The following is a 24,800-nucleotide window of genomic DNA, read 5'->3' as shown; positions in this document are numbered from 1 at the left end:
ACACTGCTGCCGTTCGACAACGTCGCACCAAAATACATTTAAGAATCTGTGACTGTGAGTTTTGGGAAACCTTTTCAAATATATCCCTTTTGAAAATGCTAACTTCGCGGGAGACCGCAAAGAATGACCAACTTTGTGAAAAGACGCAGAACAAAAATACTCAATTTACAATAAGATAAACCAACGAAAAGCTTCAAATTCTCACATTTGAGACGTGCCAACCAGCAAATGTTTGGCTTCTTTAAACAAAGTATTCAAAAATGGCTTCATTAATGCTTTTAATATAAAATACAATCCATAATAAAAGGCTTTATGAAAAATTCCTTTTGCTGGATATTTGGTATCGCTTGATTGGCGAGCTGTTGGTGAAATGATATTAATAAAAAAGTTACTGTTAGTGTTATTAACAACCAAAGACTGCCAACACAAAGGCTTTGATTGATTAATGGAGCAGGATAAAAATGATTTATTAACCATTAATAAACCAACCAGGTGCTTTTTGGAGCATTTCTTTAGTGATGATGTGGGCTAAACTTTGTCATAAACATCTTCAGGACCAAGTTCAGGGATAAAGCAGCTCAGAGACCAAATTGTGTCCATGTCTCTGATCATCATCACCACCTGAAGTTGCTTTCAAGTCTGCTTTAGTGTTGTTGGGAGTTTTATGTAAACGCAGCGCGACCCAAACTGCTATTTTCTAACTGCTTCTCATCCATCAGCATCAGTTACAGCCTCAGTGTGAGCGAGACGTTTTTCTTTAATGTGACACAGAATGGCGTCTGTTCAGCTGCTGTTATCAGTCAGACACAGAAACTCCACAGAGGCTGAGCTGAACTTCAGGTTTTCATTCATTTGAATAGTAAATTAATAGCTGCACCCTGATTTCATCACTTATAACTGATTTAAATTATTTAAACTCTTTGTAGGTTTTTTTATAGTCTTTTTAAGTGACTCCAGCTGTCATACAGATGTGGAGTCTGAAATGTTGTGGAATAAAAGGAAAATACTTAAGTGAAGCAGAATTTATCTGAGAAATGTTGCGGTACCTCACTGGAGTCACTGTGTAAATATCAGCTTACAGCCGATATCACTAGTGTCAGCATCATTATACATTCAATCACGTTTGCAGTCGTGGTTTTAAACCCAGGGATCATGCGTGCGTGACGATTTGGCTGGCGGCTGCTGTGACGTTGTCGCCCAGTGACTGTGTGATGTTCAGGGTCTACCTGCCACAGTAGGAAAAATATCTGTCGCGTTAGGTTTGGCCTCTGGCTAGCGTATACTGTTTTGGCAGGACCACTGTGAGGTATCGGGGGCTGCTGGCTTCACAGGGCTCCAGCTCTCACTGCTGTTCACGGGACTGAGCCTGCTGTGAGGCGCACCGGCAAAAACAAAGCTTATCTGACTAGAACAATAAAAAGAAATGTACCGCTAAGTTAGTGTTGTAAAGCTGCTCTCTCTCTCTCTCTCTCTCTCTCATATATAGTGTTAGTACGTTTACACCTCCTCCTCTTCTCCTCCATCTTGCTAACAAAATAAAAATACTGGTTATGAATGGCTATGATTTACGCCGCCTCAACCAATCTCACGTTCACTCACACACACAGATGCACTTGTACACACTCCCTCCACCCCTTCTTGGCCTTCCCTTCTTCAGAAGAAGGAGTACTGGTTGTCGATGGCTCGCGGCGCCCTCGCTCCGTCCCTCTCTTCTCCCTCCACAGCGTCGAGTTGGCGGAGGGGAGTGTCCCTGTCTCTCTCCTCCCAGTCCTCCACTCCTCCTCCACTCCCACCACCGCTACCGCCACTTCCTCCTCCTCCAGCTACGCCTCCAGCTGTGCCTCCTCCTCCACCTCCTCCAGTTGCCGTCATTGTCACTACAGTCGCTCCACTTCCCCCTCCCACCTCTGTCTCACTTCCCCTCTCCTGGGGCGGCGTCGGTGGCGGTGGCCGACCCGGCGGCAGGGGAGGAGGCTGGGGAGGGCTACGGGGTCTGCTGGTCAAGTCTGCACGGAGGGAAAACAGATGAGAGAGAGAGAACAGAAAGAAAAAGTGGGGAGAAATGAGAGAAGTGTAAATAAAGGGAGGAGGAGAAAATAAGACCAAAAGGTGGAAGAAAAGTGAAGCGAAGTTGGAGAGAAGAAGGGTGAGGAGGGAAAAAAGAGAAAATGACAGTGAGTGGCTGGTTACGAGGAAGGAGTCTGCGGTCATGGAGTCCATGGGAGTCATGGAGGCAGTCCAATTCAAGGAACAAACACACACACACACACACACAGCCAACACACAAAAACAACTAATAATCCCACTATAACATAACTAAAGCTGTCAATCCAGAGAGCACATGTGGTGTATCTGTGAACCGAATTGATGTCCAGACTAATGAGTTTAGTTTGTGTGGCTGATGATGACGATGATTGTAGCTGCAGTGACTTGGTCCATGTTTGAGCTCGGTGAGGTGTCACATTTCACCCACTGCTATAATCCTGTTTACTTGCAGGTGCACTTTCAAATAAAACTAGAAAATGTTGACTCAGCTGATCAGCTCAGTCGCTCCCTCACATACAGACAAACTTCCTTTCTCAGCCGAGTCCGGTCTCACTTACACACAGTCAGAGATGGGGGTTGATGGAGAGTCGGGATGGCGCGTGGTGATGACATCACAGACTGTAGGCCGACTGCCTGCCCTGTCCCGGCCTGCAAGGGATGAGCCAACGGATACGACAAAACAACAACAACAAAGAGAGGTCAGAACAGCAATGGGTGCAGTAACACAGTGGGCAGGTGGAAACAGCTGAGGTGGCAGCACATGAAGGTCATTTCTACTGTTGACAGCTAATTTAGCTGAGCGCTAACAGTCTGTCTGCTGTTTCAAACATGGAGTCACATCACAATCAAAAAGGAGACGAAAGCAAAGGATGACATGAAGGATGAAGGAGGAGGAATCGTTTTTTTGATGGAATTAAGAAATGTAATAAACAAAATAAGGATACAATACAGAAGTCACCCCAGAAACTGTAAAACTTTATACATTGCATAAAATATGTAACACACTGTGGGATAATGTGCTGCATACATAAAACGGTGATGGGCTTCGACCTGAAACATTAACTATCAGGATCTTATTTGGGTAGAAAACACTTGTTTATTCACTCAGTGTTTGTATTTTGATTCGTCATTTGTTTTTTGGGCTGTAGATTTCAGGAAGTCAGGAAGAGTATATGTGAAACCTAAATGCTCAAAAACCTGGATGATAAAGGCTGTAAACAAATTGAGATCATCAACAGAATTTAGTTCAATGACTGTAAAATTCCCTTTAATTCTGAACTTAATTATTCAGAACCAAACACGTCAGCACGCTACAGAGGCTGAGTAAATATTAAAATGGAATCAAAAAATATGCCTAACTATAAACAATGAGGACAAAATAGCAATGTTTCTCAGGGTAGAGATTCAGATTATTATCCAGATGTTAAAAGTCCATTTAAAATAAGTCCTGCCTGTACAAGGCAGGCGTTCAGCTCATTCTTACCTGGCTGGCGAACGGCGGTGGCACCGACGAAGCTGATGAGTGTGACGTCTGAGGCGCCGCCGGATTCCAGCGGGATGGGGTGCACCCGGAAATGCTCCAACATGTCAAAGATGGATTGGAACCAGAGGTGCTGCACTCGACACTGACCGTCTTCATTCAGGGACAGACGAAGGTGCTGGAGGGAGACGAACTCATCATCAGATGTCATTTTTCACTAAACGATTGCAGGTTTCTTAATTTTCTGATGGACGAATTAAAGCCTCTACACTGAAACAATAAAATAGTTTTCAAAATGAAATTATTTGTTTGACTCATATTTGATCCCAGCTGCTCCGTTTCTTGGACTTTTTTGCCAGACCTTTGAAAATCAAAAAAAATATATCTCTGATTTATCAGGAAAAAACCTGTTTCGTTTGTTAGTTGAAACTTTAAATACCCGTCAGATCTGAAACCCCAGACATCTTCCCAGTCTTACTTTGGCCTTGCCCTGGAAGTTAAAGGTGAGGACATATTCTCCACGCCGTGTCTCGCTCTGACGGACCAGAAAGACGCCGTGACTCGCTGGGCCTCCAGCCAACACTAATTGAGCAGCTTTAAGGCGAGACAGTGTGCCGTGAAACCACTGACACTCGCTGAGGGGGTGCTCCACCGCCTCAGCAGAAGACACCTCGGAGAACAGGAAGGAGCCTAAAGGTGAGAAAACACTGACACTTTACTGGGGAGGCTGCTGCTGGTATTCTTTTTTTTTTAGCAAGTGACAAATCCAGACATCTGTGATGTTGTTAAACATCATATGACTTCTTTTTTAATCTTCCTTCATTAAGATGATGTCATGAAAATCACCTGTGGCATCTGGTGTCTCTGCAAAAGGTGTGCCCAGACTGGCCCCGCCTCCCCCGAGGATCCGGCCATCTGGTTCGTCAAGAGGGGCTCGAGGGGGCAGCTCTGGTGGGAGCGGATCCATCAGGGGTGAGGAGCCTCCAATGCCACCATAACACACTGACCAAAAGGAAGAGTCATGAAGAAGTCAACACATTAACACAAGTAACAACTGCACAAAATAAAAACCTAAATCTTAGGAACATCTTGGTCTCAATGTTTTAACAGCCAGAAAAATCAATTTCCAGGTAAGAACCAACTCCAAGACACCGCCTTCATCTCAGTGACCCCTTGACCATCATCAGATCATGCGGTCAAAGCGAAGCTCAAAGTCTTCAGCTGCCTGAATACAAACCTTGTGAAAGACGGTCAACGATCTCAGGAGTTCCACTGATGTCCAACGGGCCCCCGCACACACCTTCAGCATCTTCCTGTTCACTGTGGACAAAAGGAGGCTGTTATAACCCAGACACACCCCCGGAGCTAAGTCACCACATCATGCTGTCAACACAATTCAACCTCCAGTCCATCACCTGAGACAGATGCAGTTCCTGATGTCGCTCAGCCAGGCTCTCATCTGCACAGCGTCTCGTGTCTCAATCACATACTGAGCTGAACCTTCAAGCTGAGAGCAGAAGAGAACAAACTGAGCTCAGACCACAACAGAGCTGAAAGCTCCAAAGAGAACATGCCACAGGTCTGCAACGGACTCTGAACAAACCAGTTAGTGAAGACAGAATGACAGTGGGGCTGAACTGAAGGAGTGATTACCTGCAGCAGGAAGGTGTTCTCCTTATCAGGAACCTCCAGTGCTGTGGTGCTCCTCACATCCACAATGGAGCAGCAGGGGACAGTCAGTCGCGGCTTTGATGACTGAAGACACAAATCGGGTGATGTCATTGATATTTCTGCGTTACAGTTCAGTTCTTAGAAAACCATAAGGAGTTGCACTGTTTCTTCTCTCTGAGCGTTAACCTTTCCCAGCACAGAAACAGACTATTAAACATTTCTTTTGAGGGTGGCATTCAGGACTAATGACAAAAACTTCAATGTGACTTCAATCAACAGTTGCTCTCATCTGCACCTTCGCAGGCAGGAAACACTTACTTTGGGTGGAATGAAGAACTCCAGGTAGTAGTCCTCTCCCCTCTCAACACCTTCTCTGTCCCGCTCTCTGAGGACCAGCCGACATTTATGCCAGCGTCCTCCTCTCCAGGGAACGTTCCCTCCACTGGCCAGAGGCTGCACCTGCCCCATCTGAGATGCTGCAGATAAAGCTGAAGCAGCGTTGTTGTTGTCCGTGCCGTGATGCAGCAGACCAAACGAGAAGCCAGAGAAGCCGTGGCTCCCACCTAATTCATCATTGGATGAGCTGACGCTCACTCCTCCCTCCCTCACTAACCGACCCACCTTCCTCGGGGGCCCCATGGCAGCGGCAGCAGCGCTGCTCGGAGGCAGCATGGAGGAAGAGGAGTGGGAGCCAGTGGTGGTGGGGGTGAGGACAGGAGGAGGGGAACGTGATAGTCTAAGCTTCTCCAGGCGATGGCTCCACTTCTCCTTCTCCCCTCCTTCACCGTTGCTCCGCCGCCGATCCCGAGCAGCTTCCGACAGAGACAGGGAGGTGGCGCTGCTTGAAGATGAAGGAGGCAGCGAGGAGGAGGAGGAGTGCGGGAGGGAAAGGGGCATGGACAGAGAGACTGGCATGGAGGAGGTGGGTGTGGGAGGCTGAGTACCAGAGTTCCTTTTGGAGCTTGAGCCCAAGCTAGCGTCCTGCACGCCCATTGTGTAGCTGTAGCTGGAAGGCAGCTGGCTCTGGGCCGAGTCACTGGAGGAGCTTCGCCAGTGTAGGATGCCCCGGACGCTCCCCCGCACACTGCGACCCACACTCCGCAACGAAAAGCGCTTCTTTAGTTTGTTTTTGGAGGAGTTGGGTGTGCTGTTACCTTTGGAGTCAGGTGGAGGAGTGACAGAGGATGAGGAAGGTGGAATCTGAGGAGTGTGGGAGGGGTCAGTACTGTCCACCTCTGTGGAATCTGCTTCCTGGTCTTCTGGTTCAACATCCTCCCCTACAGACGACACCCCTAGCCAACTGTCCTCCTCTTCTTCAACTGGTGCCTCCCCGTTTCCTGGGGCCATCATGGCCCCTCTTTCTTCACGCCTCCCGTTATTCCCTCCAACTGAGGAGCAACATGACGATGAGGATGATGGTGGCAGAACATTACTGTGGGCGTAAGACTCTTGGAACCTGTCCCCACTGCGGTTCTCCAGTACCAGCCGCGTCGGTGCTGGCTTGGATAACGTCTGCGTCATGTTAGTCGGGGGACATGGGAGAACTGCTCCCCCGGTTGCTGACAGCGGAGAAACCGACTCCTCTTCAAGAGAAGTAACATCTGACTGGGGAGCCCAGCTCACCATTTCATCCCTCCCAGAAGCACAGCTCGGCAGGAGCGCCACCTCCAGTTCACTTTGGAAGTGACGAACAAAGCGGTCGGTGAAGCGGCGGCAGAAGGCTGCTGCTGAATCTGGGGAGTAGTGGGGGTTTTCCTGGAGAAAAGCCCGAAAGTGGCGTGCAAAGTCACCAGCTGCAACACGTGCATGGAGCTCACAGAATTCGGTCCAGCTCAGGCAAGGTGAGGGGGAGGGTGTCGGGGTGTCCGAGAGGGAGGACGGGTGTGCCTGGGGGGGAGGGCTTACCAAAGGTGGGAGAGGGGGGGGTCGGGGCGACAGAGGCAGCAAGGAGGGAGATGGTGGAGATGGAGATGGGGAGGGTGAGGGGGGTAATGGAGAGGAGTTTGCCGCCCGTGGGCTGGGCGGGGTTAAAAGAGAGCCGTTCATCCTCCTGAAAGGCTGGGGGAGGAGCGGGCGCTGATTGACCCGATGGTCTATCAAATCACTTCAAACATACAACAGAAACCTGAAGTGATTGCACAGCTGGGGTAACTGAGGGGGGGGGGGGGGGACAGCACATTGGTCTAATAATTTACAAATGAGTGTGAACTCAAGTGTTACGCTCAACCCCATCTAAAACAAAAGGCTAAAAGGACAACGCAGCAGACCCAGGGGCTTCAAAGAGGTCAAAGATTTCCAGGGCTGAGCTGTTTGCTACATTATTTTGAGCAGTTAAACATTTCAACAAGAAAATACGTGTTTCCGAAAATGGAAAGGTGGAGGAGGTAAGACGAGTAGAATTCACAAGGTCTGCTCCTCCTTCATCGTCTGTCATAGATCCAGAGGAGCGTGGCCACATCCTGTCAAAACAAACACAAACCTTAACATTTCATCTGCACAGATTACAGACAGCTCACATGCATGCCTGAGATCAAATGATCAGTTTTGTTTAAGTTTCAGGGTTCCCTCCATTAAATTTAAGACTTTCTTTAACCTTTTTTAATAAAACATGAAATGTCCAAAAATTTGAACCATGAGCTAATGGCAATATAACTTTCAATTAATCAATTAGTAGGACTTTTCAGGACTCCTCAGATATACATGATTATAAAAAAAAATACTAGCAGTTGGAAGAAATGCAGCGTTTGTTTCAGGTCTCACTTTGCATCAACATCCTGTCGTGTAATCCACTGCCAAATCAAGCTTTTTAGTTTGCATGTGACTGGCTATACCATTATGAGACAGTAAAAGCACTCCAATTTTATCATGGATCAATAAATGAACTGTATTCTTCAATAATCAGGCCTACTGTTTGGTTCATTAAAGCTATTTTTTTAAGTTATAGAGTGAATACTCATTTTAAAAGCTCAGTTACTGAACTAATCAACTTCAGCTCTACTTCTATTGTTATGGTTATTTACAGTATTACAAATGCACATTTATTTTATTTATTTATTTATTTTTTGGTAAAGTTTTGACCCTCCTGCCAAAGTAAAGTGATGTAAACATTAGTCCAGCAACATAAGATATATTATGAGCAGGGTTAGTTTGACATTAGTACTTTTGACTGTTTGCATAAAGATTTAAATGCAGATCTGTTTCACTGTGTGAGATCAACACTGAAAAGATGTAAATCTTCCTCCCACAGAAACATGCTGTTGCCTGAATGACGCTGTAAATACAGCAGTTTTAGTGGATGTGCAGTCTTGTGTCTCTCCGGTGTTTTGTGTAGACCCACTCAGATAAATGACCTGAGTGTCTCCAGCAGATGAATGGTTTGCAACTGCAGGTGATGCACACTAAATGTGAGGTTTTGTCGGATAAACGTGAGACAGACTGCCCTCACTCGTTAGCTTGCTAACATGAAGTAGCAATGTGAGTCTTGCTCATTCAGCTTTCTTTAAAGACGTGTAACGTTAGCGAGCTAACAATAGCTACCTGACGCCCACTTTCTGACGGGCTGCCGTCCGGTGCCGTGATTATTTGGCTGTGCTGGGGAGAAATGTGCTGTTTTGTGGTGTGTGCTGTAACCTGTGGCTGAGATGACCACATATTGAATCATCCGACAGCTAACGCCAAAGATTCTTAGCTTAGCTCGGCTAATCGTTAGCCACTTAGCTCGCTATTAATAAACCAGCTAGCCAGCTATCAACATTGCTCCAGCAGCGTGCTGTGCGTTGTCTGTACCTGTTTATCACAGTCCGGTGCTTTCATCCGTGTCTGAGGGTTTATCTGGAGCTCATCCCTCCTCGCCTTCATCACGGAACAATCATTTTCGTTCAGGTTGTTGTTGTTGCTAAATATGAATATTGCTATGCCTTGTCTGGACTCCGTTTTTTCTCGCGCTGCTCCGTTTTCTCGCGATAGTTCCGAGGGGTCGGCGAGTGCAGCGTCAGTGGTTTCTTCTTAAAAAAAACAAAAAAAAAAAACAACGAGAACACCACACACACACACACACACACGCTCACGCGAGTACCTTTAGATGTTAAACACTTTTCATTTAAACACTTTTCCATTTCAGTTTATATGAGTCTAAAATGGCTGGGGGGGTCTGCAGTGAAGCAGCTGTGAACATGGGCCCCTGGGGGCCTCTCCACAGCTACTATAAACTATTTCAAATGTGTTTACATTCACTTTTCACACATAAAATCGATTAAATAATTTTTATCAGCTTCACTCAAAGTAAAAATCAGATTATTATTGTTTAGTCTTCAATGTTTCCTTTAAGCTGAATAAAAATGAGTCAGACATAAATCATTAGTTATATTTTGGAGTTTGCTCCAAAAGGCGAGAACCTTCCTTTAATGACGTAATCAAACCGGAAACAAAAACTGCGCTCGATACGCTGATTGGCCAGAGCCTCGAGAAAGAATTACGTCACCGTAGGCTGTGATGAGGATAGTAACACCGGAAATAAGGCTACTGACCTTTCAAATTAAGGGAACACTTGGTGTTTGAATTGCACACAAGACCAATTTATTGGTATGGGCTTTATTTTGAAGTCATTAACAGGAAGTTGTCTATTCCACTAACGGTGACTTGACGTTGTTGTGTGAAAAGTCGAGAAGCTGCCAGACTGAGCTGCTCTGATATAAAGAGGCCAGAGACCAGATCAGAGCAGACCACAGAGGAAGGACCAGGACCAGGACCAGGACCAGACCAGACCAGACCAGACCAGACCAGACCAATAACACAACACAACACAACACAGTGAGTACAAACTTGGCAGGACAGGACAAACAGTCTTGACAGTTTGGATATTAACTTTTTGGCAAACGGTTGTTTTCACTCTAAAAAGATTTCTTAACTGTCTGACAGGAAACATCTCCAGCAAAGATGTCAGCAGCTAAAGGAGCCGCCATCGGCATCGACCTGGGCACCACCTACTCCTGCGTGGGGGTTTTCCAGCACGGAAAGGTGGAAATCATCGCCAACGACCAGGGCAACAGGACCACGCCCAGCTACGTGGCCTTCACAGACACAGAGAGGCTCATCGGGGACGCAGCCAAGAACCAGGTGGCCTTGAACCCCAGCAACACCGTGTTTGATGCCAAGAGGCTGATTGGAAGAAAGTTTGAGGACCCAGTGGTGCAGGCCGACATGAAGCACTGGCCCTTCAAGGTGGTTTCAGATGGAGGGAAGCCCAAAATCCAGGTGGAGTACAAAGGGGAGAGCAAAGCCTTCAACCCTGAGGAGATCTCCTCCATGGTCCTGGTGAAGATGAAGGAGATCGCTGAGGCCTACCTGGGTCACAAGGTGGCCAGCGCCGTCATCACGGTCCCGGCGTACTTCAACGACTCCCAGCGGCAGGCGACTAAAGACGCAGGCGTCATCGCGGGCCTGAACGTCCTGAGGATCATCAACGAGCCGACGGCAGCCGCCATCGCGTACGGTCTGGACAAGAGCAAATCGGGAGAACGTAACGTACTGATCTTTGACCTCGGCGGAGGCACCTTCGACGTGTCCATCCTCACCATCGAAGACGGGATCTTCGAGGTCAAGTCCACAGCTGGAGACACTCACCTGGGCGGAGAAGACTTTGACAACCGCATGGTCAACCACTTTGTGGAGGAGTTCAAGAGGAAACACAAGAAAGACATCAGCCAGAACAAGAGAGCCCTGAGGAGGCTGCGCACAGCCTGCGAGAGGGCCAAGAGGACCCTGTCCTCCAGCTCCCAGGCCAGCATCGAGATCGACTCTCTGTTTGAGGGCACCGACTTCTACACCTCCGTCACCAGGGCTCGCTTTGAGGAGCTGTGCTCCGACCTGTTCAGGGGAACCTTAGATCCGGTGGAGAAAGCTCTGAAGGACGCCAAGATGGACAAGGCGCAGATCCACGACGTGGTCCTGGTGGGAGGCTCCACCCGAATCCCCAAAATCCAGAAACTCCTGCAGGATTTCTTCAACGGCAGAGAGCTGAACAAGAGCATCAACCCGGACGAGGCGGTGGCTTACGGTGCCGCCGTCCAGGCTGCCATCCTCACAGGTGACACCTCTGGCAACGTTCAGGACCTGCTGCTGCTGGACGTGGCCCCTCTGTCCCTGGGTATCGAGACGGCCGGAGGAGTCATGACGTCCCTGATTAAACGCAACACCACCATCCCCACCAAACAAACCCAGGTCTTCAGCACCTACTCTGACAACCAGCCCGGGGTCCTCATCCAGGTGTACGAAGGGGAAAGAGCCATGACCAAGGACAACAACCTGCTGGGCAAGTTCGAGCTGACGGGAATCCCACCCGCTCCGCGAGGGGTCCCGCAGATCGAGGTCACCTTCGACATCGACGCCAACGGCATCTTGAACGTCTCGGCGGCCGACAAAAGCACCGGCAAAGAGAACAAGATCACCATCACCAACGACAAGGGCCGACTGAGCAAAGAAGAGATCGAGAGGATGGTGCAGGACGCAGAAAAGTACAAGGCCGAGGACGAAATTCAGAGGGACAAAATCTCTGCCAAGAACTCCCTGGAGTCCTACGCCTTCAACATGAAGAGCAGCGTGCAGGACCAGAACTTCAAGGGCAAAATCAGCGAGGAGGAGCAGAAGAAGGTGGTCGAGAAGTGTGACGAAACCATCAGCTGGCTGGAGAACAACCAGCTGGCTGATAAAGAGGAGTTTCAACACAAGCAGAAAGAGCTGGAGAAGGTGTGCAACCCCGTCATCAGCAAGCTGTATCAGGGAGGAACGCCTGCAAGTAGCTGTAGAGAGCAGGCAGGAGCCGGCTCCCAGGGGCCCACTATTGAGGAGGTGGATTAAAGTGGCCCTGAACATGGACTCTGTCATCACTGGGACTGTTTGAAATACAAATGATTGTACAGCTTCTGTTCATTAGTGTGATTCTTAGTTCATATATTCATCTCTATTTTAAAAATATAAATATAAATATATTTCTTTGCAATAAAGATGGAAAATAAATCAAATTTTCTGGTTGTTTTGGCTTCGTCCAAAAAAAGCAACTAAACAAACATAATGAAAGCATTATCACCAAGTGAATCGCCTGTTTCAAAGGCGGGGGGGGGACAACATGAACTGTAGCTGCACCAGAGTCAAATCAGGTTTCAAAATAAAGCCACAAAAATACACTTTCAAAATAAAAGAGCTGAGAAAGGCCAATGGGGCGATTTCAGTGTGAATCTGTCAGTAACTGTTTATTTGATTTAAAAGTTCAGCACAAAAACAGCTGCTCCATCACAGACCTACAACACCAAACAACTCCAGGCCGAATACACAAAAGTTCACCGTAAATCATGACAACAGAACAAACAGAAATAGGAGACAGAAATCAATCAATCTGTGAAATAATGAATAAATCATCACTCGTGTTTTGTTCTTCGTTGTGATCGAAGGATCAAAAAAAAAAAATTAAAGCTCCTAGATGAATATTTGTAGCTTCAGTTTGGAGTCATTTTTTTTCCTCAGACATGGGAAGGTAGTCTGGACCAGCCGGGTCACCGTTTCCTATCTGCCACCTGAGGCTCATGGGGCATTCAGGGGTCATCGAAGCGTCTGGTTTCCTCTGGACCTTCCTCGGACTTCCTGTTTCGGCTCTTCTTCACATCCTCAGTGTCTGTCAGTCAGAGGGCCGTTAGCCGAGCTCAGATGGTCGCCATGGTCAAGTGTAAAAGTCTTTGGCGGCGAGTTTGACCGCTGCCTAAACAGGCGGAGGGCCCCTCTGCACATCAATGAGAACCAGTAGAGCTGCAGGGGCCACAGCAGAGCGGCCCCCAGGTTACACTGCCATGGAGCCACCAGGGGGACCGAGCACAGCGGAATGGACGCATACCTGAGACACAACAGAAGGGGGGGGGCAGTGAGAGAGACTTGGTCACTCGGTCGGTCGGTCGGTCGGTCGGTCGGTTGGTACCTGCTGTATTTGTAGTACAGGAAGGGGAACATTAAGACTCGGCAGCTGAAGAAAGAGATCAACATGATGACTCCGTTCAGTTTGTGCAGTAGAGTCTGCTGCTTCTGGTACTGATGACATCACAGGAAGTTAGAGACAAGGAAGAGGAAGTGTCACCACTGACTCTGTGCGTGTGTGTGAGTATCACCTGGATCAGGACTTTTCCCAGACAGACGGACGGCGTGCTGAGCTCAGCCAGAAACAGAACACCCTGAAAGTAATCACCTTTGCCACGCCGCCACAGCTGACACACACACACGCACAAGGTCAAAGGTCAGAGACTTAAAGGTGAAACTTCCCCATTGGCTCCGATGATGTCTGTGAAGTTACTGTTGCCATAGTTACCAGTGAGGCAGGGAAGCAGAAGGTCACCATGAAGACATGATGCAGCACCATGAGGATCTCTCTGCGCAGGTAACCAATCACAGACCTGAAGCCCCCCAGCTCCTCCCCTGCCTCCTCGTGACCTTTGACCTGCAGCCTGTGCTTGTAGCACAGGAACATGGCGTAGATATCGTAGGCAAAGTACGGTGTGGCGAACAGGATGTAGGCGTCGGTCAGCCAGTGTCTGCGGAGGCGGGAAGAGACAGCTTTGGTGAACAGCTGATTTCATCCGTTTGGATCATCGATAAATCATCTATAAGCGGTCAGGGCTCCTGTCCATCCTGTTTACTGCGTTCCCTTCAAACTGAAAGTCAGTTTCAATGCTGCATGTTTGCTGGAGTGATTTGATAAACAAATATGGCTGAGACACAAACTCTCCACTTTGACTGGGAAATGAGGAAAAGAGTCTGCTGAAGAAACCTGGGCTTCATCCCCCCTCCCCCACCGACCCATTACACATCTTCATCATTCCAGTTCCCATCATGCTCAGCGTGGAGGATTACTGATCTCTGGGAGCGTCTTACAGACTGAAATAGCTGCTGCTTCTCAACTCAGATTGTTAATTAGATTACACACACACACACACACACGTCAAAAAGCTGGTGTGAGGTTTTTGTTTTGAAACAAACATCCAAAAATCTGAATTTTAGAAAAGAAACTTCACCTGAAGAGAGAAATTTGACTTTGATGTGAAGTTTCTGCAAATTACACGCTGAACAGTAGATGTTTCATAACAATGGACGGTTTGTGTCTCCTCACCTGTCCTCCATGATGTCGCTGCAGGACCAGATGACGACACACCCGGCTGATGACGCCATGACAGCCTGTAGGGATGAAACCAGACTGAGGAGGACAAATGATCATATCAGGATCAGAGGGATCTTTGACCAGACCAACAGCCCAAAGGTCTCTGTCCTCAGAGAAATGCTCCCAGCCTGCATTCAGATCCTGAACCTTAAAACCAGCCATCAGGACTTCTGGGACTGTGATGTCACAACAAAGCAGTCACCGCCCCCAACCCCCCCCAAACCCCCCCAAACCCCACCCAGACCGTCCATCCAACTATACAGGATTTGGTTTCTGTCCATTTACCTGAAATCTGCCTTGTCAACCAATCAGTGAATAAGAGCTGTCTCTGAGGAGACAACAATGTGTGCGTTTTTGTGCGCTCTTACCGTGTAGAGACGACAGCAGCGTCCCCCTCAGTCCATCCTATCAGGTGTCTCAGGGTCAGTTTGGACAACAGGAAGAGTCCCGGGAAGAAGACAGAGCCAGCAGCGATGAGGACGAGTCCCCACATGGCTCCTGAGTTCACCTGTGTCAGTGTGCGTCTGTGTGCGTCTGTGTGTGTCTGTGTGTGCTCTCTCTAGATGAGCTGCTTCGCTCAAAGAGAAGGATCATGGGGTGGAGCCTCCAACTGCCACCTGTCAGAACGAGGAGGGACACTCAGGGAGGATCAGGGACCAGGACCAGCATCCAGAGCTCATGTGAAACAGGAACAATGATGTCACTGATCAGGCCTGAGCAGTAAAGCGCCGACAGAGTTTATTATCCAGTGTCCATTTATTTATGCATCATTCACTACTTTAACTCTAAACAGTTTTTTAAGAAATTCAAGTATTTGTTGGGAACACAAGTCAAAAAACGAACAAAACTTTTTTGCTAAAACAAAGACAAAAACATCCGTTTAAAACATCAGTTTCATATATAGAATAATAAACACATCAAGTTTCTTTTCATTGAAGAAAACAAGTCTAATCTCTACAGATGACTGTCCATCTGTCCGTCTGTCTCTAAAAACTGCCTCATCAGCTGATCTCAGACCAGAACGGACCAATCACGGGTCACCTAGTTTAAAACCTGCCCCTAACCTGGAGGATCTCTACCAACACAACAACAGAAAAAAAGAAAAGAAGAAGTCCAGAGGGAGGCGGTCGGTCATCCCATCAAAGGAAAATCAATCAGCCCGTTTACATTACAGGAAGCTGATGGTAACCACTGATGACTGACATCAGCGGTTACCATGGTTACCACCGGAGTCTGTCACCAGGGAAACAGTGATGTTGGTGAACTGGAGTTGGTGGATCTGTCAATCAGCTCTGAGCAGTTCAGACGGAGTGTGGAGGACAACAAAAGAGTTGATCTATAATAAAATAATCTGAGAAGAAAAACACACTTTTATTTCAAGCAGCAACAAAACTAAATGTTGCTTCCTCAAATAACATAAGTTAAATTAAACTTACAGACAGTCAAATACCAGCTGACCTGTTCGGTTCTTTGGGGGAACAGAAGTCAGAACGTTTTCCTGCCTCTGGACTCCGGAAAAAGTCTAATTAGATCACAACAAACAAAAACAAAAAACTTCTAATAAAATCACTTCCTAAGTTGAATTAAATAAAAATACCACAAAAAGTACGTTTTTGTCTTTGTGGACAAACTCAACCATTGCACAGCATCAAGCCAAACGCTCTCTGTGGATAATAAATATACACATGCAGATATACAGAGGCCTCCGTTCAGAGACTCGCTGTGTTCCTGGAGAGGAGCTGAGGTTTCAGGGGTTAAGAATCTGGAAACTCAAGGACCAACAAGGAGGACGCTCAGGGCGGGTACTACAACAACAAAAAAAAAAAAAAAAAACTACGGATCACAGCTTCTGGATGCTTCAAACTTGATCCAGGAAGTGAGGAGCCGCAGGAACTGAACCAGGAGACAAAAGGTTCCCTCAGCGTCTCATGAGGTCTCAACAAAGCCAACAAAGGTGGATTCAACACAAACCGCATTGTCGCTGTGGTGTTTGAACGTTGAGCGTCACTGACCCTTTTCCTAAAGTTCCTGAGATCCTACAAAAACAAAAACAAAGAAGTTCCTGGAGAAGTTCCTGCAGTAAAAAAGGTTCTAGGGGCCTCTCGGAGCCGGAGATGAATTCAGGACCACACTGATGGTTTTACATGTTTCCTGGATTTTACTTCCTACTGCAGATGTTTGTTTCCTCATTGCAGCTGAAACAGCAGAGGGGCGATTTCCCCACCAGCCGCCGTCAGATACGTCATGATAACAAACCAGAAAAAGGCCTCTACGTTTAAAAAAAGGAAACAGGAGTTTGACGGTGGAGCTCCAGCCTCTCTGGACTCTGCTGGTTATCAACTGAAGGTCTTTGGGTTCTGACGGTCGACCAAAAAAAGACGTGACTCCGGGCAACGTGACATTTGACTGGGAAGGAAAACGACCTGTGGCTGCAGCTCCGGTCATCCAATGATCAGCGTTTGGACCTGATCCTGGTGAGTCCAGACCGCTGGAGGCCGAGGCAGACAGGAAGTGCCCAGCAGCTCGTCCAGGACACAATCTGCTCAGATGAGACGTCACGGTGAGAGAGCCAAGCTCTTCCTACGGCGTCCAATCCGAAGTCAATAATCAGTGATCCAAACCAGGACCAACGCTGGAGCGTCCTTCTGTGGCTTCATACGATTCATAGTCTACAACAAGACACCTGAGCCTGAAACTGAACAGGAAGTAAAACAACAAACCAAAGAAGAAAAACAAAACAGCAGCAATTGGCCGGCACCGCCGTCCTCTCAGAGCTCACACTGATTCTGAGTGGCGGTCGAGAGACGAGGGGCGAGCGAGGTAAAGAAGTCACTGGATCCGGAGGAATGACAGGACAGATGTGACGGGGTGGGGGGCGTCCTCGGCCTTCAGGTGGTTCATTTGTCATTTCCCAGGTCTTGAGGTAACTGAGACCAAGTGGCATTGCTTCAAACAAAATGGGGCGGAGACTCACACTCTTCTGCAAACACACAATAAATTAAGAACTAAAAGAAGAAACCCGCTCCATCGGTGGGACAGGAAATGATGCCGGGTTTGGATGACACATCAGACAGGAAGAGAAGAAGAAAAAGCAAGAAGTGTAGCATCTGCCCACTAAAAACACACGATCCTGTTGAATTTTTCAAAATAAAAATAATTGACTGCAAGGAACGAATCCTGTTTCCTGTTTGTTTGCTGCCATGAGGAGGAGGAGGAGCTGCTGGAGAAAACAGAGCTGAAGGTGTGGGGGGGAGGGGCTCCTGGGATCTGTGGTTAAAACCTGCTACATCTGTTAAATTGCATTATTACGGCGGCATCAATGAACGACGGCGCCGAGCGAAGGAAACACAGTGAGTGATGTGTTCAAATGCAGTCCGAAAAAACAAAAACAGAAATCCAAAAAAACTAAACAAGGAAAAGGGAAAACCTTGGCGGTGAATGTTGTTGCGTTATTTGGCGGGCAATGATGTCATGTTGAGTTTGTGGGAGCTTGTGATTGGTCATGATCATGATCACCCGGTTGGCAGGAGAGCGTGCTGCGTTCAGTGTCCGCGGTATTTATCGCTTCTTTAAGTTAAACCATATTGCACAGGGCTGGAATGACTTCAACAAAATCTACTAAGCAACATTTCTACCAAACAATTAAAATCATTATTCCTTAATGTCGCCACTAATGAGGTTGGAAAATCCAAACCAGTACCGAGTTCAGTTCTCCTCTTTCTTATTCCTCTTCAAGAACGTCAGCAGCATTTCATTTTTTTCTTTTTTCTTTTTTTTTTTTGATTCAGCACCAAAGACGTCGTCTGGGTCTCTCAGGGTCAGGCTGTGGTTTCCATATCAAGATATTTTGTGGATTTACAGGGGAACAAATATCTCAGGGTTTTTGGGAGGTGGGTCGAGTTTGTCGTTTCCCCTTTGGACAAACAAAGGTCCAAAAAAAAAAAAAAAAAAAAAAAAAAGACCCAAACTCTAGGTATCTTCTGATACCGCGGCCAATGAAATCCTTTCTGCAACTGCTGAAGCTCCTCTGGCTGACGAAGATGACGCTCATCTCTCCTCCTTCCTGGACACCTTGGAGGAATGCCACGCAGTCGACCTGCAGGAAACAACGATCTGAGAATCAGACTCCTCAACATCTGCAGGCACTGAAGTGATCTGTGGACAAGGAGGTCCAACAGCAAGGAACTTCAAAGCTCATTTAATCAAGGTTTCTTTCCTTGTTTTCATCTCTTTTTACTTTTCAGTTGAAAAAATGTCCTCTTATTCAAACTCATCTGATTCTGTCTGATCAGTTCACACTCTGAAGGTTTCCTTCTCTTCCAAAGAAAAGTTCCTCTCATGTGTTTGGGTTGTTCTAGAGCTGATCTGAAATTATTATCTGATTCTCCAATTTAAAAAGAGAAATAAACTGCTCAAACTGGACTCAGTCAGAAGCAGCCTGAGGTAAAGTAAGACACAGAAGCACTCCTCCTCACCTGATGAAGGTCTTGAAGGCAGCACTCTGAGGGTTGATGCACAGCGGCACCCGTTTGCCCTGCTGGTGCTCCGTGATGAAGCGATGGATTAACTCTGAGGGAGAGAGAGAAGGAACGGATCAGCGGCCTGCTGTCATTTACTTTTGGATTAATGAAGGAAAACACAGCGAGTCGGCGTGTCTCGTATCAGAGGATGCAGATTTATGTCCTGCTGCCTTCAGGCACTGCAGGGATTTGATCGACCATTGAGCATGTCCTGTCATGTCTCCTGTCTCTGTGTGACAGCAACACAGGAAGGGCTGGTTAACGCAGAAGGTCAAAGGTCGTACCTTTTCCCTGCCACACTGACAGCAGACTGTTCTCATAGCTGTGGCTGAATGGCCGCTCAGCGACCGGCTCAAAGTCTCGGGTGTAAACTCGGCCGCTGGGAACGGAGTAGCAGCACTGACACATGCAGGTGTGGTAACGCAGACGGCCTTCATCCAGATACGGGTGGGAGAGGGCGTCGCTGCCCGAAATCCTTTTGGCCTGAGGAAGAAAAACAGAGCGTCTGGAAAGGTGCTGGAACAGATAATTTTATTATTTTATTTTGAAATCCAGTCCCTCAAGCGCGTCATCCTGCTGCCCCAAATACTCACTGAAGACAAAACTGTGGATTAATCCGCCACTAAAAATAGTCTGCAAGTTAAATCTACTCACTTCCTCCTACTTGCTCAATAGAAACTGGTGATCTGCTGTTTGAACCAACAGACCATCAGGATGGATGAGAGAAGAAGAACAGTCTCGAAAGCTCACCGGATCGAAGACAAGCATCCGGCAGAGCAGGTGCACGGCCTCGTGGGTGGCTCCATCCGACAGCATATACAGCACCGACAGCGATGGCTGAGGATCAGGAGAAGTAAAGAAATCTGGTCAGATTCTGTTTGTCTTTCTGAGGAACGCCGTCTGACTGTGTTTCTGCCGTCTAAAGCTGAACAACAACAAGCTGAGGTCAAACAGTCACCTGACAACAAAAACTCCATGATGATGAGGTCATGGCGCTTTTCTGTACCCTGCTGGACAAACATCAACAGGGCAGCCTGTGGTGTTTAAAGTCAGCTGAGGCTACCTGGATAACAGCTAACAGGGCTCTTCCTGCTCCCCTCAGGAATACTTTCCACCTTCCTGTTTGTTAGTTTATGTTTATCTTAAACGTTTTATTCTGGTAGAAAATCCTGTTTCCTGTGATGTCACTGACGGCCGCTCCCACAGCTGGAGCCTTTTCCTTCTAACAGTGTCGGTTGTCTCTCTCGTTTGGTTGTGCGAGAACAGAAACTAGACTGTGGATGTTGGTGGAGTCACGCACCGGTTTGTGTGGCCCCCTCAGGATGTGGGCTCTGGCTCCTTCGCAGGCCGACGCCAGAGCCGACAGGGGGGGCGTTCCCAGCAGGTCTGTGATCAGATCCAGCTGGTGAAGAAGAGAGAACAGAAACCACATTGAAGAGCAGCCTGCTGGATCTGGACTGAGCTCCCTTCAAAATAAAACCCAACACTGATTATCCAGTTACCATGGATACCCATCAATGGGATATAAGCTGAGCATTAAATGCTGAAGGAGTTAAATCAGGAGAACCATTCATGGAAACATGAATCCTAGTTCAGGAAGGGTCTGAGGACCAGCAGTCAGCTGACCCGTCACCAGGTCTCACCTGCTGAATCGGGCTCTGGGCCTGGAACAGGATCCGTCGGCCCAGCAGCTCGGCGAAGATGCAGCCAACTGACCAGACGTCGATGGCTGAGCCGTAGTGCCGACAGCCCATCAGCACCTCGGGCGCCCTGTAGTACTGGGTCACCACCTCCTGAGTCATGTGACGCGACGGGTCGGGCTCCTCCACACGAGCCAACCCAAAATCACAGATCTAGGCGGAAACAACAGGACGTTTGTTTTGGTGCAAACTGGAAGAATATTTATCTGAATCATTACCGTTTGATTCAAATTGTGGTCATCTGCACACTAAATACTAATTATCATTTGGGACAAGACCAACAAACATCTCATCATCATATTGTGAAATTTTGTGAAAATAAAATGTCAAAATGATCATCATGATCACAATTTGATTTCAAGATAATCAGAGCCCAACTTTGGATGCAGCCTTTGTGATTTCTTTGACTGATGTTTTTAGGAGGAAAAGAAACAGAAGCTCAGTCAGTTTCCTGGACCTGGTCTGGATGTCTTTATCCAAAACAAAGAGTTTACCTTGAGCAGACAGTTACTGTTGACCAGCAGGTTTCCAGGTTTGATGTCTCTATGCAGGATCCCAGCTGAGTGCAGATACTTCAAACCTGGACCAGAAGACAACAGCCACACACTCAGATCTGGGCCATCGAACTGAAACCGACTGCTTAACATGACGCTTTTACACTGACATACGATGAGTAAAACAATCAGGAACTCCTGCACTGAGCTGACACATCAGACAACGAAACACTCCATCCTGATGAGGAACGACACATTTAGAGACCAACAACCGCTCACTCTCAGCTCCAGATGAGTTTCACGTTTTGTGGGCAAAACGTGAAACTCCTGTGACTGAGTAACCCACTGCACCACCAGCATCTTAAACAAAGAGCTGTCCACCCCCGTCTTCAACCCATCGCTCCTCTCAGCGAGCCGCTCACCTCGGAGGATCTGATAGAGGAAGACCTTGATGTGGTCGGTGGTGAGAGGCTGCGGAGACACGATCACTTTGTGGAGGTCGCTCTGCATCAGCTCTGTTATCACGTAGCTGTGGGAGGTTTGCTGTTCAAGGAAAAGAGCTCTCACTCACACGCAGACTGACCTCCGCCCACATCAACACGACGCCTCTCTGAGCACCGGACTCACTTTTAGTTACTTAACAAGTGCCAATGAAACGTGCAAGAGAAAAAGAATCAGTAAACATTCACCAGTGACCTCACATCTGGATAGAGGACCTGGATTTAAAGAGCAGGGGATGAATTAATTGAATAAAAAGGAGGACAAGAGGGACAATTAAAGAAGAGAAACTAGGACAGACGGCCTGAGGACGGCGTGCGAGATATTAACCAATGAAGCCCGAGTCCTGTACAGTTGTGTTTTCCTTTGGAACAAGGATACATTTCCTCAAAGCAGTCGATCTGTGGAGGCTGCAGAATGTCCAGAGCTGACAGGACCTGATGATCGGATGGAAAGAACATTTAGTCCACAGCTGGTTTTAAATGACCTCATAAAAAACAAACCAACGCTAGTTTCCCCTGTGCCCCGCCTTTACGTTGTCGTGTTTAAAGAAGCACAGCATCCTCAGCTCCCTGAAGACCCTCTTACAGGAGACCAGGTTCTGGAAGACATTAGGCATCTTCTTCAACGCCACCTTCCGGCCATCACGAGGATCCGTCACGGACCTGAGGAGAATCACACGGGTGACAGAGTTCAGCAGCCGGGATCACCTCATGATGAAAACACGCTGCGACTTTAAGCATTCGCTGTCAATCATCTGCTCCATCCTGCGTCCCACGTTTGTCTGATTTGATGATGAACATACTCAGGTTTTGTATTATTGATCAAACACAGATAACACAGTCTAAAACTGCAGGAACTTCTATCAGACAGTTCTGCTCTTTACTGAGGAATTACACAGATAATGAAAATCATCCGTCGTAGAAGTTAACACTGAAATAGCTTTCACTGTTTTCATTGAAAAACACATAATTCCTGATGGTTTTAAATGAGTTTGCTCATCAATCACAGTTCATCCCTGATGATGATGATGATGATGGGGCCTGTTTAACACTTCAGTCTGATCAGTCAGACATAAACATGCAGAGTGATTGTTGGTGCCATTTTGAACATCAGCTGGGATGGATGATGGAAGTTTCAGGGTTAGAGAGAGAACATGGTGGAGTGTTTCTGCTCCACAGGGCCCGAATCACGAACACTGCTTCCTTACCACACAACACCAAATGCGCCATAACCGATGGGCCGGTCCGGCTCCATCTCCGCGGGGCTGGGCACCTCGCTGGCCGGGTTGCTGTAGGGCTGAGGCACCGCCGCTCCGCCGCCGGTGCTTCCTCCGAGAGCCGTGGGGTGCCGGGGGGTCCCGGCCGGGGCGGTGGGTCCGGTCAGGCACGGTGTGGCGCTGAGGCCGGTGGAGGGAGCTCCGCAGGAGGAGCTGACACAGAAGTACTTGTGGCCCAGCTCAGAGCCTGGAAACAGGTCTCCACAGACGGTCTGCCGGCCCGGGCCGTGAAACGCCATCCTCCCCGGAACAGTCCACCTCGTCTGAGCTGAAGCCCGGCTGGGAGCGGAGGGAAGTCGGATCAGTGGCTCGGCATGGCCGTCATCTTCCTGGCTGTGAACACGGAGAGGAGCCGCTCAGGACCCGGTTCATGTAAACAACCGAGCTCGGTGACAAGACGGACCGAGAGGGCGCTGCAGGCGGCCCGGACTCAGACGGACCTCCTGCAGCGTTAACGTTTCACAAATCACCGCTTCACACACTTTACCCGGCGAACCGAACCGAGCCGAGCCGAGCCGAGCCGAGCAGAGCCGAGCCGAGCCGAGCCGAGCCGAACCGAACCTACCTTTGTGGCTGACGGCCGTTACCTAACCAGCTAACGGCAGTCAGCGAAGACCCGACATAACGGGGAAAAACGGAGTCGGCCCCGGTACTGAGCTCCGTCAGTCGGTCCGCAGAACCGCCGGCATCAACACAAACAGACAAACGAACCATTTCACCATTTCCCCCCGAAAAGCAGAAATTAAAGCCCGCTAAAGGAGCTAGCTCTGCGGCTAACAGGTTACCGCTGCCCGTGACCCAGTTAGCAGCAGCGGGTTAGGGGGCTCTTCTCCACCGACCTACTTCTGCCCCATCCGGACACAGAACATCAGCTGCTCGCTGATTTCTACTCAACTACTAACCGAGCACGGTTCTTCCAACGACGGTGCGGCGGGTGAGGGGACTCTGGGCGGCCGTGTCCGGAGCTCCTGCCCCCGGCTCCTGGAGCTAGCAGCCGGATCGTCAGCTACCAGCTAGCTGGCGCATCGCGCCGTGAACGCCGCCGGCCGCAGAAACGTCCCATAAAGGCCGCTTGTTGTTGTTCCGGACGGAGGCTCATCCGACGGGCGACTTCAGATTCAGCCTGGATGTCGGCCGGCCCGGTTTGTGGTCGGTTTTACGCCGGCAGTGACGGCTAACGGGGGTTAGCCCGTGCGGGAGGAGGAGCTGCCGGAGCCGGGTGGGGGAGGGTCGGTCCGCCGTAAACAAAGCTAACGGACCGAGCTGGAGCTGCGAACCTGACAGAACCAAAAGCGTCCGGACTGACCTCACGGGGGGCCCGCTGACCCCCCACCGACCATGTCAGCTCCTGTAACCCAGAAACGGACCACCCGGGCCGGATTATCAGAAAGCGCCATCAGATGGTCCGAACCGTCCAGGAGGAGCCAACTGGTCCCGGGACCGGATCGGATGAGCGCTCAGCTGGGCCTCAGATGTTTTCATGTATCATCAGAGCACTTCTGTTCACTCCAGCTGTTTATTTACTTCACCTATGACGTGTTTTCATCAACGTTACAACTATTGTTGTGTTGTTCTTCACACCACCAAATATCACACAAAACACATATTTACCCCGAATCCGTTTCACAGTCTGTACAACATGGACACCCCGGACATGAAATGAGGAGGAAACTGTCAGCCTGTAAAGCTGCTCAAAATGGAAATGGAGGAGTAAAGTTGATCAGCTTGTTTCTTCCACCACTGACGGTGGATGAAGTGCAGGACGACTCGGTCATTTCATCTTGAATCCACACATGCATTTTAGTGCTTTTTAATACAGTAGTAACGAGGTGCTATGCACTATGCCAAGTACAATCAATATGCACAGCCACAGAAAATGTGTCACCAAGCTACAAATTACATGGAAATTTACCATTTCA

The 24,800-nt window shown here is 48.4% G+C and overlaps 4 protein-coding genes across 6 annotated transcripts; 1 reads left to right on the top strand and 3 right to left on the bottom strand.

Annotated features, from left to right (window-relative positions):
- Positions 1 to 1,852: 1,852 nt before the first annotated feature.
- sh2b1 (SH2B adaptor protein 1) lies at positions 1,853 to 9,125 on the bottom strand. The gene is made up of 10 exons (XM_029508869.1): positions 8,984 to 9,125; positions 5,516 to 7,656; positions 5,180 to 5,281; positions 4,942 to 5,033; positions 4,764 to 4,846; positions 4,373 to 4,528; positions 4,005 to 4,216; positions 3,530 to 3,704; positions 2,604 to 2,694; positions 1,853 to 2,006 (listed from the first exon to the last, which is right to left on the bottom strand). Exons 2-10 carry the CDS (start codon positions 7,241 to 7,243, stop codon positions 1,985 to 1,987), a joined length of 2,661 nt encoding a protein of 886 aa, XP_029364729.1. The 5' UTR covers positions 7,244 to 7,656; positions 8,984 to 9,125; the 3' UTR covers positions 1,853 to 1,984.
- An 861-nt stretch (positions 9,126 to 9,986) lies between these two features.
- Positions 9,987 to 12,148, top strand: LOC115047739 (heat shock 70 kDa protein 1). Its single transcript, XM_029508870.1, has 2 exons — positions 9,987 to 10,006; positions 10,115 to 12,148. Exon 2 carries the CDS (start codon positions 10,133 to 10,135, stop codon positions 12,050 to 12,052), a length of 1,920 nt encoding a protein of 639 aa, XP_029364730.1. The 5' UTR covers positions 9,987 to 10,006; positions 10,115 to 10,132; the 3' UTR covers positions 12,053 to 12,148.
- A 337-nt stretch (positions 12,149 to 12,485) lies between these two features.
- Positions 12,486 to 14,931, bottom strand: tlcd3ba (TLC domain containing 3Ba). Of its 3 annotated transcripts, XM_029508953.1 has the most exons (6): positions 14,759 to 14,931; positions 14,343 to 14,426; positions 13,545 to 13,767; positions 13,348 to 13,443; positions 13,161 to 13,270; positions 12,486 to 13,079 (listed from the first exon to the last, which is right to left on the bottom strand). In XM_029508953.1, exons 1-6 carry the CDS (start codon positions 14,881 to 14,883, stop codon positions 12,857 to 12,859), a joined length of 861 nt encoding a protein of 286 aa, XP_029364813.1. In that variant the 5' UTR covers positions 14,884 to 14,931; the 3' UTR covers positions 12,486 to 12,856. The 3 variants fall into 3 exon arrangements, with proteins under 3 accessions (XP_029364813.1, XP_029364812.1, XP_029364814.1); XM_029508952.1 differs by having other exon boundaries at positions 12,486 to 13,270; XM_029508954.1 differs by having other exon boundaries at positions 12,486 to 13,270; positions 14,343 to 14,407; positions 14,759 to 14,898.
- Positions 14,932 to 18,087: 3,156 nt separating this feature from the next.
- On the bottom strand, positions 18,088 to 24,101 carry nlk1 (nemo-like kinase, type 1). The gene is made up of 12 exons (XM_029509259.1): positions 23,784 to 24,101; positions 22,813 to 23,214; positions 22,138 to 22,267; positions 21,984 to 22,039; positions 21,527 to 21,633; positions 21,105 to 21,190; positions 20,554 to 20,763; positions 20,211 to 20,312; positions 19,661 to 19,747; positions 19,195 to 19,393; positions 18,866 to 18,959; positions 18,088 to 18,486 (listed from the first exon to the last, which is right to left on the bottom strand). Exons 2-12 carry the CDS (start codon positions 23,118 to 23,120, stop codon positions 18,438 to 18,440), a joined length of 1,428 nt encoding a protein of 475 aa, XP_029365119.1. The 5' UTR covers positions 23,121 to 23,214; positions 23,784 to 24,101; the 3' UTR covers positions 18,088 to 18,437.
- Positions 24,102 to 24,800: the final 699 nt, after the last annotated feature.

The sequence above is a fragment of the Echeneis naucrates genome, chromosome 8, assembly GCF_900963305.1.
Source record: "Echeneis naucrates chromosome 8, fEcheNa1.1, whole genome shotgun sequence".
Taxonomy (NCBI): Eukaryota; Metazoa; Chordata; class Actinopteri; order Carangiformes; family Echeneidae; genus Echeneis; species Echeneis naucrates.
Note: the sequence above shows the minus strand (reverse complement) of the source record. Positions and strands in the feature narration are given on the sequence as shown.